The sequence below is a fragment of the Artemia franciscana genome, chromosome 4, assembly GCF_032884065.1.
Source record: "Artemia franciscana chromosome 4, ASM3288406v1, whole genome shotgun sequence".
In the NCBI taxonomy this organism is placed as follows: Eukaryota; Metazoa; Arthropoda; class Branchiopoda; order Anostraca; family Artemiidae; genus Artemia; species Artemia franciscana.
Window position 1 is genome coordinate 4977152 of NC_088866.1, and position 21889 is coordinate 4999040.

At 37.0% G+C, this 21889-nt stretch overlaps 1 protein-coding gene across 1 annotated transcript; it reads left to right on the forward strand.

Moving 5' to 3' along the window:
- The first annotated feature begins 2748 nt into the window (after positions 1 to 2748).
- On the forward strand, positions 2749 to 13796 carry LOC136025889 (uncharacterized). The gene is made up of 2 exons (XM_065701936.1): positions 2749 to 4123; positions 13657 to 13796. Exons 1-2 carry the CDS (start codon positions 2789 to 2791, stop codon positions 13699 to 13701), a joined length of 1380 nt encoding a protein of 459 aa, XP_065558008.1. The 5' UTR covers positions 2749 to 2788; the 3' UTR covers positions 13702 to 13796.
- The last annotated feature ends 8093 nt before the right edge of the window (positions 13797 to 21889 follow it).

Below are 21889 nucleotides of genomic sequence, written 5' to 3' on the forward strand. Positions count from 1 at the left end.
TTATTAGAAAGCACTAACCCAGAGGTGCAGTGTCGAGAGGGATGAAACTGGTGAAAGGGCTGTCTGCAGTCAATCGAAGGACCAGATGGCTGACAATTTATTAGAAAGCACCAACGCAGAGGTGTAGTGTCGAGACGGATGAAACTGGTAAAGAGACTGACTGCAGCTAATCGAAGGACCATATAGCTGACAATTTATTAGAAAGCACTAACCCAGAGGTGCAGTGTCGAGAGGGATGAAACTGGTGAAAGGGCTGTCTGCAGTCAATCGAAGGATCAAATGGCTGACAATTTATTAGAAAGCACTAACCCAGAGGTGCAGTGTCGAGAGGGATGAAACTGGTGAAAGGGCTGTCTGCAGTCAATCGAAGGACCAAATAGCTGACAATTTATTAGAAAGCACTAACCCAGAGGTGCAGTGTCGAGAGGAATGAAACTGGTGAAAGGGCTGTCTGCAGTCAATCGAAGGACCAAATAGCTGACAATTTATTAGAAAGCACTAACCCAGAGGTGCAGTGTCGAGAGGGATGAAACTGGTGAAAGGGCTGTCTGCAGTCAATCGAAGGACCAGATGGCTGACAATTTATTATAAAGCACCAACGCAGAGGTGTAGTGTCGAGACGGATGAAACTGGTAAAGAGACTGACTGCAGCTAATCGAAGGACCATATAGCTGACAATTTATTAGAAAGCACTAACCCAGAGGTGCAGTGTCGAGAGGGATGAAACTGGTGAAAGGGCTGTCTGCAGTCAATCGAAGGACCAGATGGCTGACAATTTATTAGAAAGCACCAACGCAGAGGTGTAGTGTCGAGACGGATGAAACTGGTAAAGAGACTGACTGCAGCTAATCGAAGGAACATATAGCTGACAATTTATTAGTAAGCACTAACGCAGAAGTGCAGTGTCGAAAGGGTGAAAGGGTGGACTGGAGTCAACCGAAGGACCTGAAAACCAAGAATTTATTAGAAGCTTTTGGCACAGAGAGACACACCGTCGAGAGGGATGACAAAAAGAAGAGGGACCCTACGCTCCACCTTCAATCTATTCAAACCTTCACTTTATGGTAGGAATATTTTTTTTTCTATTTATTAAGAAAAATGCCAAAGAGATAGTGTAGGTTCTGGCCTCTCTTGCGCCGGAGCAACCTCTTGATTAGTGCCACCACCCCTGTCTCCCAAAAATTGTTAGGCAAGTTTTAACGACGTTTCCATTTATTAACAAAGCTTTACCAGCTGTTTCGTCTACTTTCTTTAAAAAAAATAAAAAACTAAAAAATAGTTATAACCGTTAGATTATTTATTTGAAATTTTGCGCCCCTAAAATTTCTGCACCCAGGGCAAGTTACCCCTTTGTCCCTTCATAGAACTGGCACTAAAAGGCGCTGATCCAAATATAAATTTTTGCATACCCCCCACCCTTTACTGACAGCCCTTTTAAAATGCAAGTTTAAAATAATTCAGATACCGGTTGTATTAAACTTTATAGCCTACTACAAGTCTTTTCTGAGAACTCTGGAAAACAGAGCCGGTTAATTCTTGCCCTACAAAAAAAAAATGGGTAGCAAATTCTACTAGCAATTTCGCTCCCCTGAGCTATGAGCTAACAAAACTTATTACCTAACAGCATTTATAATTTTTTCTTACAAGTCGAATTGTTGTCCAAATTTTTTAAATATTATGTTCAAAGCTTATGATGCAGCAAAGTTAGTAGAATAATTGTTTCTACAAAAAAATTATAGCGAATTCATGACTTAGTGAATTTGGTACTTCCGTATTATACGGTATGTATTCTTTTATGTTCTTTGTTGACTTTTTTAGTTTTATAGTGTATTCTTTCGTTGCCTTTTCAAACAATGACTACCTTAGTAAACTACACATAATGGTGCTTGTCTGTTAGACAGAGCATCCTGGAGAAGTGAAATTAGGGTAATCCTTATGAAATATACCAAAGCATGGTAATTATATAATACTTTAGAAACAAAATTATGGAAACTATGATAAATAATTATGGAAAGCAGGCCGCACAGAACGTATTATATTAAATACCTAACCCTAACTGTCCTAACCCTCAATTACCTCTAAATATTAAATATTTAATCAAAATGTACATCGTAGTATTATCACTAAAAATAAGCAAATTATAACCGAGTCAAACCGGTTTTGTCATACCTCAGGCAGCATAATTCTTGATGATGTTTTGCATAACAGACAAGTACCCACGAATTATTTTTTCAAGGGGTTGGGGCCAATTTTCCGCCACCGGGTGCGCAATTAGAATGTCACATGCGCTGCACAGCCCTACCACGCTTGGCACATTTTGTGCCACATATGACACAGTTTCCGCCACGTTTGGCACACTTCCCCACGCTTGGCACACGCTGACTGGCGTATTTGATTTCCGAAAGTGGGCGCTTCTCGTTTCTTTCAAGCTTGCAGTTCTTGAATTTCCAACATTCCAACTCGGTCAACATGTTTCCGAGAATTGCTAATTAAGAATTTACATAGAAAAGTCTTAAATCTTAAGCTTTTATTATTTTATGGCATGTGTTTAATTCATTTTGGTTAGTTTTGTGCTAAAAATATTCATATAATTTTTTGTAAAGCAGTGTTCTTGAGACTATGGCTTCAAAGACGAAAATTATATATGTTAATAAACCGGTTGATACATCTTTGTCACTAGTCCAAACGAGAAAAGCCAAGGTTCATAGTCCCTTGTGTGGGTGTCTATAAATGGTCAACATTAGCATGCAATAGTTCAGTTACTTCTCAGTCTTAATCAAGCCTTAAGATGAGTCTTGAAATTAAAATGTTGCTTTTGTGTTACTGTGTTAGTGCAATTCCTGTAGATTTAAGGGAACCAATAAAAAGGCCTGAAATATTGAGAATCGATAATGCCAAGGTAAAGAACGACCAAGATTTTCCCCCATTACCACAACCAGAGAAACCAATTTTGGAAAGGCAATCATCTGTCAAAGACTTAGTAAACTTTTGGGAGCAGAGAGGTAACGATGATTCTCGTCCTTCAAGTCCTGTCTCACCCCAGGGACAAGGTGTGAATAATAGGCCAGTGATCTCCAAAGGACCGACAGATCTAAAGAACGGACAGTCTAGTATCTTTAAAGATACCACTATTGATCTTGGTAAAAAAGGCTCTTCGCAGCCAGTTATATCAAAAGCAGAACTCCCAAAGGAGCCAACATTTGGACAAGAGATATCAAAACTTACTGTTACGCTAAAGCCAGCAAGTAGATCAACGGCTTCCATCGCGTTGAATTCTCCAAAGCCTCTATCTTCAAGTTCAAATGCAGGAAGTAGTTTTTCGAATAATTTTGAAGATTCAATTTTAACGAATTCTAAATTGGATAGCAACAGTCCAAAGGCTACAGAATCCGTAAAACCTCAGTTTGACCTCCAGAGTCAGAAATTGCCTTTCAACTCAAATTCTGGAGGCTCCGCTTTCGGTTCTCTTTCTCAAAGACCTTTCGCAGATAAACCTGTTCCAGAGTCGTCAAACAAAGGAGCTGATAGAGTAATAACGAGTCCAGGCTTAAATAAACCAACCGGGAATGAACAAAAAACCGGGGAAGATCCATTCCTTTCCATTCAGAGAAGACCCTCACTTCCTAAAGAAGTGCAGGACGAGTTGATTGCAACAGTGGCAAGAAAAGAAGCTGAAAAGAAAGAAAAAGGGGATAATTCAAGGTTACCCTTTGCTGCTCAAGGAGATTCTGGTTTTTCCACATCAACTTCTGGTCAAAGGAGACCTTCCCTTCCTAAAGAAATACAAGACGAATTGATTGCAACAGTGGCAAAAAAAGAAGCAGAAAAGAAAGAAAAGGCTGGTGATTCAAGATCGCCTGTCAATTTTCAGGGTAATGTAAACTCTCCAGTACCAGGAAAAGATTTTGACAATAATAAGAAGGTCATCCACAGTGGGATTACCCAGAAGGATGTGTCTCACAGTCTTCCCGTGAATACTATGCAAGGAGGAAAGTTAGAAAATGATAAAAATGTATCAAGTGTAAGGACTAACAACACAACCACAGTAAGAACTGACATTAAAGTGGCCACAACTCAAAAGAATGGAACAGATGAGACAAAAATCTCCAAGGACAAGAAAGATGTAAGTAAATTTTAATCTGACACGCTTTAAGCTTGAAACAAAATTGAGGGAACTCAGCCTTGGCTTTCTACACAGGCGTAGCTGGGGTTTTCAGCTCCTGGGGACAATGTTGGTTTTTGCCCCCACCACCCCACCATCACTACCATAAAATAACCAAAAAAACTCGGTTTGGTACCACCTCATGGGATGCGCCCAGGGACAGCTAGCCTCCTTTACCCCCCTCCCCAAGCAAAACCAATGATTGTCTATGTTGAAGTTGACGAGGTGGTCTTTAACCACCCACTCAGGGGCTGATTTGCTCATTAAACGTTGAGAAAATGCAATTGTAGTTCTTTTGCTACCTATATGAGGCACCGAGCATAACATCTTCTTCCAATGACTAATCATCCAATTTCTTTCTCTGTTAATATGATGCAAACAGGTTGTTATGCAGGAGACCTGAACCCTCCCCCCCCCCACCCTTTCGAAAATTTAGATTTTTTTCACTATTTCCAAGAAATTGTCTTTGTTTTAAAGAATAAATCTGTTTTGACTTAGTTCCTGTATTGATCAGTGACGTCAACTAACAATTTTTTTAAGGGGAGGGATAAATGAATTTTTGAAATTTAGAATGGTACGTTTGCTGTTTTATTTTCAATGAAAATAACAAAAAAGGCATTTTTATTTGAAATACCTCAAACAGAGGTATTATTCGAAATCCAGGGGGAAAATATGGGGGACAAATGCCCTGCTCGCAATTGATATTATTGGTTTTGATACAATTGATATATATATATATATATATATATATATATATATATATATATATATATATATATATATATAAATATATATATATATATATGCATGTCGTCTAATACAAAAATTAAGAATTCGAGATGGTCTTGAAGACGCGATTATTTTATCAGATCATGGTGGTCGCAATATCGATGACTTAGTGAAGAGCAATGCGCTTTCCGTGTGTTATTTACTATTTGTACTATTAGTTTTTTCTCATAAATCGTATAGAAGAATTTTTGCATAGAAAAGGGTTATTTTTCAGCGAATTCGAAGTTCTAGGACTCTTCGAAAAGGCCTAAAGAAATTTTGGGCTCCCTAACACCTCTTCATCGCCAAACAAAACCCCCGGTCTCAAGTACAATCAATTAAAACTTTCTAAACAGCAATTTTGTTCAAAACTGACGTATGGTCCGGAAAATATGCCTCTGAGGATGATATTAAGTCCCACTTCAAGGGCAAGACTTGACCCTCTCCCCCCTCCTCAATTTTGCAAAAAAATATGTTTTGCTCATTTATTACTGAATTTTACTTTTGCTAAAGTCAGAGTGACAAAAAGATATTCAATCTATGTGACCGATGAAGCTCAGTTTCTCTTTCAGTCTCTTTTGGATATGAGCCAAAAGAGGCCCATAAAGCTCACTTTCCCTCAAATTTGCCATGAGAGGCACGATATAGCTCATTTGACTCCCGATCGTTCGGGAATTGCCTGTGCAGTCGTCATAAATGATTAAATGTTAATCATTAAAAAATCATTAAGAACGCAATGCAGCTGTCATAAGTCAAAATATAGACAGTACACACCTTATCTAAATTACATATTAAAAAAAAAAGTTTTTTCAACAGAAAGTAAGAAGCAACAATAAAACTTAGAACGAAAAAAATTTAATACTTATACGAGGGGTCGCCTTCTCCTCAATACCTCGCTCTTTTTCGCTAATGTTTGATTTTTTGTGACACTTGGTATTAACCAAGTGACATATAGTAATCGCAAATTCTGTCGGTCTGTCGGTCCCGGTTTTGCTACTTTAGGCACTTCCGGGTAAGCTAGGACGATGATATTTGGCAGGCTTATCAGGGACCGGACCAGACTAACTTAGAAATAGTCTTTTTCCCGAGTTGACTATCTGGGGAGGAGTGGGGGGCCCTTAATTCGGAAAAAATAGAAATATTGAAGTATTTTTAACTTACAAACGGTTGATCAGATCTTAATGAAATTTGATGCTTGGAAGGATATCGTTTCTCAGAGCTGTTATTTTAAATCCCGACCGGATCTGGTAACATTGGGGGGAGTTTGGGAGGGGGAAACCTAAAATCTTGGAAAACACTTAGAGTGGAGGGATCGGGATGAAACTTGGTAGGAAAAATAAGCACTAGTCCTAGACACATGATTGACATCACCGGAACGGGCCCGCTCTATTTGGGGTAGTTGGGGGGGGTTAACTCTGAAAAATTAGAAAAAATGAGGTATTTTTAACTTACGAACGGGTGATCGGATCTCAATGAAAATTGATATTTAGAAGAATATCCCGTCTCAAAGCTCTTATTTTAAATCCCGACCGGATCTGGTGACATTGGGGGGAGTTTGGGATGGGGGAACCTAAAATCATGGAAAACACTTAGATTGGAGGGATCGGGATAAAACTTGGTGGGGAAAAGCAGAAGTCTTAGATACGTGATTCACATAATTGGAACGGATCCGCTTTATTGGGAGGGGGGGTTATTCTCAAAAATTAAAAAAAATGACGTATTTTTAACTTACGACGGAGCGATCGGATCTTCATGAAACTTCATATTTAGAAGGACCTCGTAACTCAGATCTCTTATTTTAAATCTCAACCGGATCCAGCGCCATTGGGGGGGGGGGCAATTGGGGGGGGGGCGGAAATCTTAGAAAATAATTAAAGCGGAGAGATCAGGATGAAACTAGATGGGAAGAATAAAAACCTGTCTAAGATACGTGACTGACATAACCGGACCGGATATGCTCTCTTTGGTGGAGTTGGGGGGGGGCTAATTTCGAAAATTGAGGTATTTGTAACTCACGAATGGGTGTCCAGATCTTAATGAAATTTGATATTTAGAAGGATCTTGTGCTTTAAGGCTCTAATTTTAAATTCCGACCAGATCCTGTGACATTGGGGGGAGTTGGAGGGGGAAACCGGAATTCTTGGAAAACGTGAAAATTGGGGTATTTTTATCTTACGAATAGGTGATCGGATCTTAATGAAATTTGATATTTAGAAGGAATTCATGTCTCAGAGCTCTTATTTCAAATCCCGACCAGATCTTTTGAAATAGGGGGGAGTTGGAGGGGGAAATCTTGGAAAACACTTGGAGTGGAGGAATCGGAATGAAGCTTGGTGGATAGAATAAGCAAATGTCCTTGATACGTGATTGACGTAACCGTACTGGATTCGTTCTCTTTGGGGGAGTTTGGGGGAGGGTTTCAGTGATTTGGCGAGTTTGGTGGTTCTGGACGGCTAGGATGATGAAAATTGGTAGGCATGTCAGGGAGCTGCACAAATTGACTTGATAAAGTCGTTTTCCCAGATTCGACCATTTGGGGAGCTAAAGGGAGAGGAAAAATTAGAAAAAATTAGGTATTTATAACTTACGAGTGGGTGATCGGATCTTGATGAATTTTGATATTTAGAAGGACATCGTGACTCAGAGCTCTTATTTTAAATCCTGACCGGCATTAAGCCTATGATTTTCCTTTTAAATCAATCTATTGATTCTTAGAATTTTGTTAGAGCTCACAACATATGAGCTCTTAGCTCTTAGCTCTTCTGGCCTCGTCACAAGTGCCATATGAGCTCTTAGCTCTTGTTTGTTCTAGTTACTTAAGAATGGCTCCTGAATCACAAAGGCCGCTAATTAGAATAATAGGTTCTTTTAAAAGTTCTGAACAAAACTTTAGCACAAAGAGCGAGGTATTTAGGAGAGGGCGGCTCACCTCACATGCGTAATAATTTCTTATTATACATACATATATTATACAGGGCCTCTATATGCGCCATCGATCACATAGATTGAATATCCTTGAGTCACTCTGACTTCAACAAAAGCAAAACATGTCTAATTCTTTAAAATTTAGTAATAAATTAGCAACACGTATTCTTTTGCGAATTTCAGGGTATGGGATCGAGCCTTGCCTTTGAAGTGGGACTTGTAATATCATCCTCAGAGACATATTTTCTAGACCTGCATCGGTTTTGAACCAAATTGCTGCCTAGAAAATTGTAATCAATAGCATCTTAGGCTGGGGGTTTTCGTTTGGCGATGAAGCGGTGTCAGGATGTTCCCAATTTCTTTTGGTCATTACAAAGAGTCCAAAACTGCTTAAAAATAAGCATATATCCGTCATTTTAGGGGGGGGGAATACAAATTACCAGATTTTGTTGATAGGAGCTTGAAACCTCCATGCAAGGCGTAGCTACAGCATTTTTATTGGGGGGAAAAGGGGATGCTATTGAAGTAGATGCTATTCATGTGGTAATGAAGAAAAATAACTATTTAACAAACATGCTACTTGATGAATTTAAAAACAATACATTATAAACAGTAAGCACACATTAAACAATCATAAATGTAAGGACTGGTGCTTGACTTTTACTGAAATTGTCAGCAATGAGTTGCTGCAGATGACAGTAGATGACAGCAGATGGCAGATGACAGTAGTGTATAGCGTAAAGAAGCTTTCGGGTGGGCGAAGGTGAATGGCGTACACACTGGGCTTTTTCAGCCAGATTCACCACCAATGCTGCAGTATATATTCCCCTCCACTTCCCCCGACCCAAGCCCAGCACATGATGCTCAACCTAATAATTGAACCCAAGCTGTATTTCGAAGGAAGCCAGAGACGGTCGATCATTTTGATCGAAAGCTTCCGTCAATCGATTGACGAGTGCTTCAATCAACCTTCAATCGACCCTTCAATCTTCACCAAAGTTAATTTCAAGCTCAATTTTAACTCACGGCCCAATTTCTAGTTTCAGCTCAGAGTCGGGTAGTGAAGTGTCTACCGTGTGTGAAATGTATTCTAAAACTGCAATTTCAGCAATTTCAAGCTTTTAGTAAATAGCAATTTCAATCTCATCCCTGATGAAGGCAAGGCCATTGCAGAACCCCAGGGAAGGCCGTGGGATGTTATCTGCTGACACTCTAGACTTCCTTTTCTATTAGATCAGCTTGTACTCGTGATTGAAATTTGTTCTTAAGAAATTAATTGTTCATAAAAACGGTTCTTAAAAGAATAATTTATAAAGAATGGTTGAAGTTGCCTTTATTTGTGAGATGATGAGAGGTGGTAGGGAGGTCTTGTTTTGGTGGGGGTGGTAGGGAGGAGTGGGTGGATGGGTGGTAGGGAGGAGTGGTTGGATGGATGGCAGTGAGGGAATAGGATTGTTGGATGTATTTATTTACTTTGAAGGAAATTAATCGTTTTTTTTGTAGTACCAGGAATACCAGGATAAAAAAAACCAGGAATATACATAATTATTAGGGAAAATTTGTTAGATTTATTTGTAAAACAATTACCGATTAAATTGTTTCCTATATGACGGGGCTGCCTCTCCCCAGCAAAAATTATGTTCGCAGTGTTGCTTCTACATTGAATTTAAATAAAAAACGGGCACGGATTAATTTAAAAAATCAAACTTTTTTCGAGGTAAGTAAAGAGTGAGGTTGACACTTAAAACGAACAAAAATTATTACTTCACAGCCTATCAAAAATATATCGACAAATCTAGCGCAAATAAATCAACTGTTGATATTTCTCTATGTTTGTAGGATTACAGAGAACTAGTGATTTACTGAAAACACAAAAACCAAGCATAAAAACAACAATATTGATTTAGGAGTCAAAAGTTAGTACATAACCTTACAGCAGCAAATTAATCTATAAAGTTTGTCATAGTCTTATACGAGTTGTGATATCAGTGAAATTATGTATACAATTAAAATAATCTTAAAGACTAGGGCATAAGTATAAATATTACCTTAATACGTGCAAAGTAATAAAACACCATGGAAAATAATTGATTGATTTATCAGGGAACATTTTGGTCTCACCCATTATTACTCGAAATGAAGAGCAAATAAATCATTGCATCATAAATCAGCAATCATAAATCAAGTGAGTCTATAGTCCTAATACCACCAGGATTAGTTCACTTCGAACTTGTCTAAAAAACAATAATAAATTGTCCCTTTCCAGATCCAATTTCAGATCCAATTAGCCAAGTCCAATGAATGGCAGTCAATCATTGTACTGAGCTCATTGTGCAGAAGTTAAACCAAAAAATTAAGCAACAGTTCTAAAATGCTTTATTTTTGCACAATTAAAAGTGTCCTTAAATGGTTTACTTTTACTATACCAAAACTCCTATATTGTTTTGCGTTTTCAGTAAAGCGCTAGTTTTCTGTAATCCTACAAGCCTAAGGAAATATCAAAAGTGGATTTATTTGCACTAGTTTTGTCGATATAAGTTAGATAGGCTTTGAAATAATATTTTTTTTTGGTTTTAAGTTTCAAATTCATTCTTTATTTCCCTCAGAAAAACTTTGTTTTTAGGTGATTGACAACTAAGGTGCTGGAATCATCAGAAATCTTTAAAGCTTTTGTGAAGGCTCTGTCATTGAATGGTACACCAAATAAGTGCATTAAAGCGATTAGTTGTATGTACAAGAATAACGTTTCTCAAATAAAGTACAAAAATTAATTCTTTAAGTGAGATTACCAATTGACTGGAATGAAATGAAAATTCATTCCATTGTGCGGAATGAAAAGTTTGGCAGAGTTGTCCCCTATCCCACTTTGTAGGAATTATTTTGATGGACTTTGTCATAATGAATATGGCCGAAGGTATGGAAGAAAATACAAGCAAATGCGAAGGTAAAATTCTCTTATAGAGCTGGGTCTAGGGGAAGGGTTCTAGAGGAGCCAAAAACCCTGGGCAGCACATTCGGGGGTGGCAAAAGAGGCGTAAATTATAATATTTTTGGGGCAAAAAAGTTATATTAAGTATTAATGGGTAGTAAGGGGGTAGCACAGTCTTAAGTAAGGGGGTAGCACAGTCTACATTTGCCTCTCCTGAGGAAAAACCTAACTCCGACTTCGACTATTAGACCTAGATTATGCAAATGACATGAGTACCCAACATAAAAATGCTACCAAAATGAATTTATGGCAATTTTAAGATTTAAGATGAAAAGATGGGTTGTAAATTGCTAGTAAGAAAACTAAATAACTTGCACTAAGTAAAAATAAGGTTGAAGGCGTGTCTTAGGTATCAAATAGCCAATCAAGTAAATAGCTTCATTTCCTCATATTATTAATATTAGCAGTAAATTTGCTAAAAGTAAAATAGCCAGGATGCAGAGTATTTTTTTTTTCAAACAGTTCGTGATAACGAACTGTAGTAAGGAGCGACCCGGCTCAATAGTAAACGAAACTCTAAAAAACATAATTTTGATACCAATAGACAAATCAAAAGAATAGGATTTTCATGCTGATTTTAAATATATAAGTTTCATCACATTTAGTCTTACTCAACAAAAGTTACGAACCTGGGAAAATTTGCCTTGTTTTGGAAAATAGGGGAAAACACCCCCTAAAAGTCATACGATCTTAACGAAAATCACATCATCGCATTCAGCGTATCAGAGAACTCTACTGTAGAAGTTTCAAGCTCTTATCTATAAAAATATGGAATTTCGTATTTTTTGCCAGAAGACCAATCACGGGTGCGTGTTTATTTGTTTGTTTGTTTTTTTTCCAGGGGTGATCGTATCGACCAAATGGTCCTAGAATGTTGTAAGAGGGCTCATTCTAACGGAAATTAAAAGTTCTAGTGCCATTTTTAAGTGACCCAAAAAATTGGAGGGCACCTAGGCCCTCTCCTACGCTGATTTTTTCCCAAAGTCACAGATCAAAATTTTAAGATAGCCATTTTGTTCAGCATAGTTGAAGAACATAATAACTATGTCTTTGGGGCTCACTTACTCCCCCACAGTCCCCAGGGGAGGGGCTGAAAGTTACAAGCTTTGACCAGCGTTTACATACAGTAATGATTATTTGGAAGTGTACAGACCTTTTCAGGATGATTTTTTGGTAGGAGGGGGGTTGAGGGGAGGGGGCTAAGTGGGAGGATCTTCCCTTGGAGGAATTCGTCATGGGAGAAGAGAAATTCCATGAAGGGGGCGCGGGATTTTCTAGCATTATTTATTTTTAAAAAGGAAAAAATAAATATGAAAAAGTTTTTTCAACTGAAAGTAAGAACCGGCATTAAAACTTAAAACGAACAGAGCTTATTACGCATATGGGGCGTCCATCTCTTCCTAAATAGCTCGCTCTTTACGCTAAAGTATTTTTAGTAATTTTAACTATTTATTCTACAGCCTTTGTCAATCTTAGCCTTTGTCTTTGATTCAGGGGTCAATCTTAAAGAATTGGGACAAAATTAAAGTTTTAGTATAAAAAGTGAGGTACTAACGAGGGGGCAAACCCCCTCATATACATAATAAAAATATACGAATATAGAAGTTCGTTAAGTAAGTTAATTTGCAAGTTATGTATAGTTTTTACTAATAAAAACGTTCGTTAAAAATTAAAAATTCTAGTTGCCTTTTTAAGTAACCGAAAAATTGGAGGGCAACTGATCAAAATCAAAACTAATCAAACTAATAAAATCTCATCAAAACTAAGAGAAAGCCATTTAGCAAAAAAAAAATAAGATGCAAATTTCGTTTTAATTATTCATTTGCGGAGAGCCAAAATAAAAACATGCATTAATTCAAAAATGTTCAGAAATTAAATATAAAAAAACAAGGTTTTTTAACTGAAAGTAAGGAGCAACATTGAAACTTAAAACGAACAGAAATTACTCCGTGCATGAAAGGGGATGTTCCTCCCTCAACGTCTCGCTCTTTACGCTAAAGTTATTTACTGTTTAATAAAGTAGAATTGAGAGAAATAGTAAAACTTTAGAGTAAAGAGCGGGACGTTGAGGGAGGAACAGCCCCTTTCATGCACGGAGTAATTTCTGTTCGTTTTAAGTTTCAATGTCGCTCCTTACTTTCAGTTAATAAAAAACTTGTTTTTTTATTTAATCTCAGTTGAGAAAGGTCTGAAAAAATAGGAAGATAAGCCTGCGAACTAAAGTTAGAATAATCGGAAGCAGGGTTACTGTCCGGAAAAAAACTAGATTTTATTGAATTTTTGGTTGATTTAGTGATTTTCTTCAATAATCAAGTGATTTTATGTGTTGATTTAGTAATTTGTTTTCTTAGGCAATATAAAAAATCAGTAGAAATAGTGATAAAACACTTGGGATGGCAACCCTGATCAGAAGCCACGACTATGCCAGCATTCAAGAATGGCTCTGAAACGTCCTTTGAGAGGCTGAGATTTTACGGATGAAGGATGAGAGGTTGTCAAACATTGGGCCTTTCGACCATCCATCTAGGGCTAAACGAAAAGCAAGTCGTGAAAAGCAAGTTGAAAGAGGAAGAGATAAAAAAGAAAGATTTAAAGGAAGATGGAGCTTCAATAGAGGAGCTAAAGAGTGAAGCTTTGCACAGACTGGAGTGGAGTGATATGTTTTGGCTGTGTAACTGTGTTGGCCTCAGGCGGCTTGGTGCTGCACTGAGTTGTTGTTAGTAGTAGTAGTTGTGGTAGTATGATATAGAATAGGGTTTATGAGTAAGACGGAAGCCAAATTATAAATATTAACTTTTTTCTTTACTTCTAGGACACAAAAAGTTCAGGAGGTTTCCTTAGCAAGATTTTCGGATGAAGAAAAAAATCCAATGACTCTTTTCTGAAGTCTCTCAAATCATTATTCTTTTCTTTTGCTTAATCCATGCTTTTTTGAATATATTGTTTGATATACATTGATGCTTACGTGATTCCTAGGATTTTAAAAAAGAATTTGACTCATCTTCTTCTTCTTACTTTTGAAGCCTTCAGGAGGTCTAATGGGCTAGTTTCCCAACTCAAACTTCTGTGAATTTCCGTTCGTTTAAATTTTAACTTGATTATTCATTTCATTTCTGTGTGTTGTATGTTTTATTCTTCTTCTTGGACTACTAAATTTAAGAAAAACTTCTAGAGGAAAGTAGAGAGCAAAGTTGAAACTTAAAATGAACAAAATTTATTGTTTCACAGTCTATTTAACCTATGTGGATAAAACTAGTGCAGATAGAGCAACTGATAACATTTTCCTATGTTTGTAGGATTATAGAAAATTATTGCTTTACTGACAACACCAAATAATATAGGAGTTTTGAAGCAGTAAAAGCAAACCGATTGAAATTTTAATTTTATGATTGTTGCTTTTTCTTCCTGGTATAATTTCTGGACAATGAGCTCAGTCTTTGATCGGATCTCTTTTCGGTTCTGAAAAGGACAATTTCATGATTAATTTGTCGGCAAGTCCGGGGTAAAGTCACCTTGATAATATTAGGACTACAGACTAGTTTCAGAATGTGTAGCATAACCTGAAATATTCTGTTGTATAGAGAGAAATAACCAGATTTTTGGAGTTCATATTATGGTTTACTTATTCTTCTTCTTAATTTCGTTTATTTGTTCTTAATTTTATTTGGTCTTAATTTTGAGTAATACAAAAGCGTGTTTTCTACAATCTACAGTTGTATATTACTCACTATTGGTGCTATAGATAATGCGACAAATATGTTGCCCGATAAATCATTCCATTGTTTTTATGTTGTGTTCAATGACTTTGCGGCTATTAAAATAATATTTATCTTTATCCCAAAGTTTTAAAATAATTTATAATAGTTATCAGTTATTGAGTACTCTTTACTAGGTATCAGCTACTACTGCAACCATGATAGAAGGTACAACACCATAATTAGAAAAAAACACTCAATACCGATACCCGCAATACCAATATGTCCGATACCGATACACACGATATCAATAGTTCGATCCATACGCGTGATACAAATATGTCCGATACTGATACTTCCGTTAACACATACAGCCCTTTCCCCAGGGACTATGAAAAGTCGGTTCTAGGCGTTTACTCCCCCCGGAGGATATACCCCACCTCCGGAAAATACTTCTCACGTAAAATACGCCCGAGGAAAACACACACCCCACGTTAAATACCCCCAACATCCCATCTCCCAGAAAATGCCCCAAAAATTACCGCCCGTGGAAAATGCCCCCATGGAAAATAAGGTTTCCAAATTGGAGAATTTTATTTGAGTTATTTCTTCATTGAACGGTGCTAAGGAACGGAAAAAAGAAGATTTCACACACCAAAGGTATATTTAAAACTTAGAAAAAAATCCAGATCCATTTTTATTACAAAAACGTCCATATACAATTCTGCAAGTTTTGGCAGTAGCGGGCTCCAAATTAAAAAAAAAAAAAAGAAGAAATAAAAGGTAGACAAACAATCATCAAAATTCAGCTAAAAACACATGGCACCAAAAAGCTTAAGAAGGTTCAGCTTTCCGTTGAAAAGATAGTTGGCTTTCGGAACACACAAATTCTTAGTGTTTAAGTTTTTACGGATGAAAGCATTGTCAAATTCTACAAGTGTGTTTCTCTCATCTTCCAAGGTAAAACTGCCACAAATCACCATTAAAAATAAATGAAACCCAAAAACTAACAGAAATTAAAATAGATAACCTAGTCAAACTCAAAACGAGCAAAAATTAAAAGGAGAAGGGCTGACAACCCCCATGCTTCTCAAGACCAGAACATGATTTGCGCTTTATTAAAAACAACAAATAACCGTCTAATGTCAGTTTAATACACATATTTTTATTCCTTATAGTCTTAATACTTCTTTATTTATTAAAATTAGTAAAGTGAATACATTTAAAACGTATTTTGTTTTCAGTAAAATGCAAATTATATTTTGATCTTGAGGAGGTGTAAAATCCCTACTCAGCCCTACTCATGTTGATTTTTGCCCGTTTTTGATTTTGAATTGGTTATTTATTGTAATTTCTTTTCGTTCTCGGTTTAATTCATTTATTGATGGTGATATGTGGTAGTTTTACGCTTGGAAAATTATTTTGAATGTATTTCTACTGGATTTATTATTCTAATTAAACGATCAATGTGTTTCAGGAATAGTTCTTAAAGAATCAGGACAAAAAGTCAAAAACTGTAGCGTTAAGAGCAAGATCTTGTTATAACGAAGCTTATTATTCTGATTTAACGGGCATTATGTTTCAAGAATCGTTCTTAAGAATTAGGCCAAAAAGTCAAAACTTTAAGCTTTATGAAAGGCCTACTAGTGTACAAAACAATTATGGACTTTTCAAAATATTATCTAGAGTTTTCAGTACTGTTTCATCTTAGCTAAAAACAAAAGGCGAAGTTTCAAATTGACAAGGTGAACAAACAATTAGTGTTAAACAAAGAACAGAAGACCAAGATACTTTTCATACACAACCATCAACTACAATGCTCCCTGGTGACCAAGGAGAAGAGAGCAAAACAGATGACTCTTTAAATGCATCACTTCAGTCCACAGACCAATCCAAGTGTAATTCTTCTTCGAAAACAATAGAAAAAGAAGATTAGATCAGAGTGAATCTTCTGAAAGCAGTGCAAACGTGAGCAGAAGCCCCAGTGTTTTCACAGAGGATTCGGATCTTCTTACTGCGATCTCGGGGCCAAAAGAGCTCATCTCGAAGCGATAAGTTTATGGCCTTCTTCATCTCATAGAAAGGTTCTTGAAGAGCCTTCTACACATTTGCCATTGCCAAGAAATGAAATGTTCGGCTAGGTTATGTGTGGATAGGTTGGACTAGATTAAGTTAGGATGCTTTTGGGCTGGTGGTTAGGTTATGATGGGGTTTGGGGGAAGCCAGTTGTATTGTTTTGCAACCCAATATGTTTTCTTTGTTGTTCACGCCAAGAGACTGTAAGTTCCCTATATAGGAATTTCGGGCAAGGTGGTTCTAATAGTGTGTTTTCTGTTTCTTTCTGACACTATTTTTAGGAGCTATGGTTTATTTTAATTTTTAGTATGGGACGTGATCGTCTCTTACTGGGTTGCAAGCTACCGCTGCAACCTGGACAACGGACTCAATAACACTGAGATAAGTTCTATATTTTACTAAGCTGCTTGAAGCGGAATTTTAGGAGGTCAACCATCGGTTACAGTTTGAAAAGCTTGTCCTTTTCACCGGCTGTGATTGTCATGTTGTTACTGATATGTTAGCTTCTTAGAATTACATCGAATCTGTTTTTTGACACCTTCGACGATACAAAAGGGAAACCCAGGACTTCCCACATCTTCTAAGACGTTCGGTATGGCACTTTGCTTTAAGATATTCGCTCCTGCATGATTTGAAAAAGAACCAACTATAAAATAAATCGTAAAGGAGAGAGAGATAAAGAGAAAGAGAGAATGAAATTAAATAATCCAGAAAAAAATTCTAAGGTTACAGCTGCTTTAAATATTGCATAGCGTAGAGCAAATTTTATCAACTTTGGCCAGTAGGACTTCACTATCACCGCGATGCAAGGTCCCAAAAATAGAATCCATCACAGTGGACGTCTAAGTGGCTTTATCAGATCTGTTTTATGCCAAAATGTTTTATTACACATCCGCAATGACTCTTGCAGTTTTTGTTGTGACCTTACCACCCTGTAACATGCTATCACAAATTAAAATAAAAACTTGTTACCCTTTTCGAAAAAAAATAAAAAAACGGTTAAACTTTCCCGTCAGCTAAATAATTCCACCTGAACGCTACCTTGTTTTGTTACCCATCAATTGACTTGCCAGAATAGGTGGATCACGACCTTTTTCTTACTGCAATGGTCGATTTAGAAGTGTTTGAAGGATTTCTATATGCCAAGACTGTGAAGTCCCTCCCTTTACGAAAGGATAAAAGACGGTGCTACTCTTTCTCTTTTTGGTGCCAATACTTTTTAAACGAACAGCAGAGCATGCAAAAAAACGGGTGCTAGTTTCAAACAGGGGAAAGGAATTTCTCGATCAAGGCTGACTCATGGGAGCTGATTTTGGAGCGGCTCAACCACCTAAGACCACCGTTCGGCCATGTTTGAAGCCTCACAACCAATATCAACCTCTCCATTTTCATCTGAGGCCAACTTTAAGTTCGGCCAGTCTGGACGAAATACGTTGTATTGTATTGCATCAGATTAACGGCGCTTCTTGACTACTAAGGTCCTTGCGTCGGCCCTGCAGTGCATTGCTGCAGCATGATTCGATCTCTGGGTCCCGTATTACCAAGCTAAGGTCAAACCCACTGCGCCACCGCAGGACGTTATCTGGACGAACTACGCTGAATTGTATCAGATTAACGACGCTTCTTGACTAATAAGGTCCCTGCGTCGACCCTGTGGTGCATTACTGCAGCATGATTCGATCTCTGGGTCCCGTATTACCAAGCTAAGGTCAAACCCACTGCGCCACCACAGGACGATCTTGCTAAAAAAAATCGCCTGTGCCAGGAATCGAACCTGCGACCTTCCGGACTGAGTCCAATGCATTTCCCGCTGTGCTACACACGCTTAAAAAATTGTCTGTTAGAAGCACAACGTCCAGCATTTCAATTTGGCACCCGGCAGTCCATCCTTCATCAAAAAAATTCCTGTAAAACAGCTGTATTGAGGAAAAAAATTCGAGGACGAGTGATTTGAAAGGTAAGGTGTATGCAACGATAGCCATTTAAACTTTAATTTGAAACTACATTTGAAGTTTAATTAAAGAATGATATTAGAAAAAAAATATATGGATTTCTTACAAAAAGAAAGTCACTGTAAATATACCACAAATAAAAAAACAGTCCGTTCTTATTATTATGAGTATTGCAAGTGATTAATATCCCACCTCGGGCAGAAATTCAAGGGTAGTCTACAAATTTGGAGCTGCATGTCCCTTTACCAAATTTCCTTGATCCAAATCACGCTTTTTATGTGTCATTTTCTTAAAATGTAATTTACCTGTTCTATAATGTATAATTTAAACGTAATATGTATGTTGTGTGCAAAACGTAATTCGTCTTTAAGCCTAACCTGTAACTTTTTTATGCTTAATTCTATTAAACAGCGTTATTAATGAAGTCATAGAGACGACATTTTATACCTTACTCTGTGTTAGTCTATAATATAGTGTGAAGAAAAAGTCATCTAAATTATTTTTCATACAGCTCCTTCATAGAATGTGATATAAAGTCATATGGATGTTTTTCCCCTGTAATTTTATATCAAAACAAGGTGGAAAATTGTTCTTTGGTTGACTTTTTCTTACTATTTGAGATGCAAAAAGTTATCTGCATAATTTTTTTTTTTTCATTTCAGTTGATTTTAGTTCATCAGGTATGAAATTAAATACATAAAAAAAAACCTATCTCTCACATGAAAGTGAAGAACAATATCAATACTTAAAACCGACAGAAATTACTCTGAGCAATAGGGGTGCTGCTTCCTTCTCAATCCCTCACTCTACACTAAAGTTCCTCTAAACTTTATACCAAAATTATCATTTAAGATCAAGTGCTAAAATACTGCAGCTGTTAAACTACTAGAAGTAGTAGCAGCATGCGCATAGTTTTGTTAGTTCACATCCCCCTCAACATTTTCAAATTAATACATAAGCCGTTCCTGATGAATTGCTGGTATGCTCTTTTTGACAACCTGCATGCACATAGTATTTATTGGTTCAGTTCAACATTCCCATCAAAATTCATGAACGCCTCACCTTAATACCATTAGCCTTAACAAAAATTAGTACAAGTATCTGTGGCAGCAGAAGTACTAGAAGTAGTAATAGCATACATCCAGAACCTTTTTATTAGTTCAACACCCCCCTCAACATGCCCTGGCAGTTTCAGCTTAATACACTTAGCTTCAGTAATGGTAGTATTGCTACCATTTAGTTAGTTCAGCATCCCCCTCAACATTCCCTGAAAGTTTCATTTTAATACCTTTATCATTAGTAATAGTGACACTGGTAGGTGTAGCAGTAATAGTAGCCCATATAAATACCGCTTTGTCGATAGTTCAGTATCCCTGTTTAAAAAAAAAGTTAAACGCTCAAATGAATAACTGTCGCCCACGATTTAAGAAGGGCCGAAACGAAACCACGAGCAGGATTGCCAACTGCCAACATCTCAAAAAAGTCTAAATCGAGGCAAAAAAGAGTGATTTTTGCTGAAATAGAGAGCCAGTTAAAAAGTTTGTGTACTTTTAATGTATATTTATTGTTATGCTCTATAAATAACTTTCACAACAATGATTTATTATTCAGGATAAACACGATTTAGAATATAAAAAAATTCAAGTAAAAGGGCTATTAATAAAAAGAATGTTGAAAATGTTGTGTCATCTGTTAAAGAACATCTAGTTATATAAATTTGCAGTTATATGCACAAATAAGTAAGCTGACTATCCCTTTTGATGGAAGAGGGTCTACCGGCCTACTATACTAAGGATATCATCAGTTAAGATTAAATTGTTGTCCATGTTACTGAGGGACACATGATGATTGGTGATGGGCCCGACACCGACTTCTGGCGGCCTTGACTGTGACAGGTGCATGCAGTAAGGACTAGTAAGTTGAACGACCCAGATTATCTTACCAATCATGACATTCACGTCTCATTTCCGAAAACACAACTGGAACCATGGTCATAAAGATCACTTAAGAAACTGTAGCCAATAGAACAAGGTCGTATTCTAAAGCAGTTTCAAAGTCCTCTAAAGCAATCCAATGAATTGCCTCGGAGCTACAAATTTAACCGATTACGATGAGATTACGATAACCGAGGGGTTGCTCACTACACACTGGCTAGCGAAGGTTTTGATTTTTTCGTTTCTTTTGTTCTGGGTTACTTTTTATCCTATGTTTTATACATATGAAAACAAAATGAATGCAAAGGAAGTGGAAAAAGCATTAAAACATGAACTAAGGAGGTGTGAAGCGTTGCTAACAGATGTGTCCATTTGCCCATTTCTAACAGATAGTATTTGTTATTGGGAAACATACGGGCATTTTTTGTAACGATGTCTTCTGCAGGGGGAATTTTTGGAATAATTTCCTTTCAGCAGGGATGTATTTTCCAGTTTTTTATTTTCCAGTTTTTCCACTAGGGGGTATTTTCTGCGGGGTCAGACGCCTTGAACCGCTTATAGTTCGTTTTGATTTGAGTTTCAAGCCTTAGAGGTAATTTTCGGGTAAGTTCGGCTTACAGGAGTAGAATTTAACCACAAAATATACCCTCATTTTGAGTTGTGCATGTTTTTTTCTTTTTATTAGACACGGTTTTTCAAGAGGATAGAAAATAATTCGAGATACCAAGGATTTTGAGTTACTGAGGTTCGAAATATCAAGAATCGATTGTCTTAGATAATACAAAAAATCGTTACCCTTGTAATCTACCCAATTATAGTTAACAACCAATATTGAATTTAAAAGAAACATAAATTACTTTATACATGAACTAGGAAGTCGTCCCCCTTGCAGCCCAATTACAGCACAAGTCTCATCCGTGATTTACTAAAGCCAATATATATTCTAATCGATGCCAAAGTGAAAGCTAAATAAGAAAATAGATGATCTGTCAAATAAAAAGTCAAGACTGTATCCAGAGTGAAGAATCCTGCTAGTGCCACGCTTCACCCCCTCCCCCTTCACCTTTCACAAATGTTAATTTTTGCTTGTAAAAAAGGTACAAAAATGAAAAGACACAAATTTTATGCATCTTGTAAAGTTTTTTTTTTCTATAGCCTCTTCGAACAAAGCAATTTTTAAAAGGAAAGGAAAACATACATTATTTTCCCCACTTTTTGTCAACATGGAGTAATAAAATTGAAAAATATCTGTCTCCTTTTTTTCTTTGACAGTTTATTCTTTTCTTCGGGAGAGGAGAGGTTGTTTGAATTCATATTACAAGTCAAACAGTTTTCCTACTATCATGAGCACTTTTCAGCAGTGGTTTTGTTGAAGGGGGCAAGAGGGT

Bases quoted from the DNA above. Each gene is read 5' to 3' on its own strand.
- LOC136025889 (XM_065701936.1), top strand. From the start codon at position 2,789: ATGAGTCTTGAAATTAAAATGTTGCTTTTGTGTTACTGTGTTAGTGCA. The intron at 4,124-13,656 runs GTAAGTAAATTT...CTTTACTTCTAG, and splicing joins TCTCCAAGGACAAGAAAGAT to GACACAAAAAGTTCAGGAGG.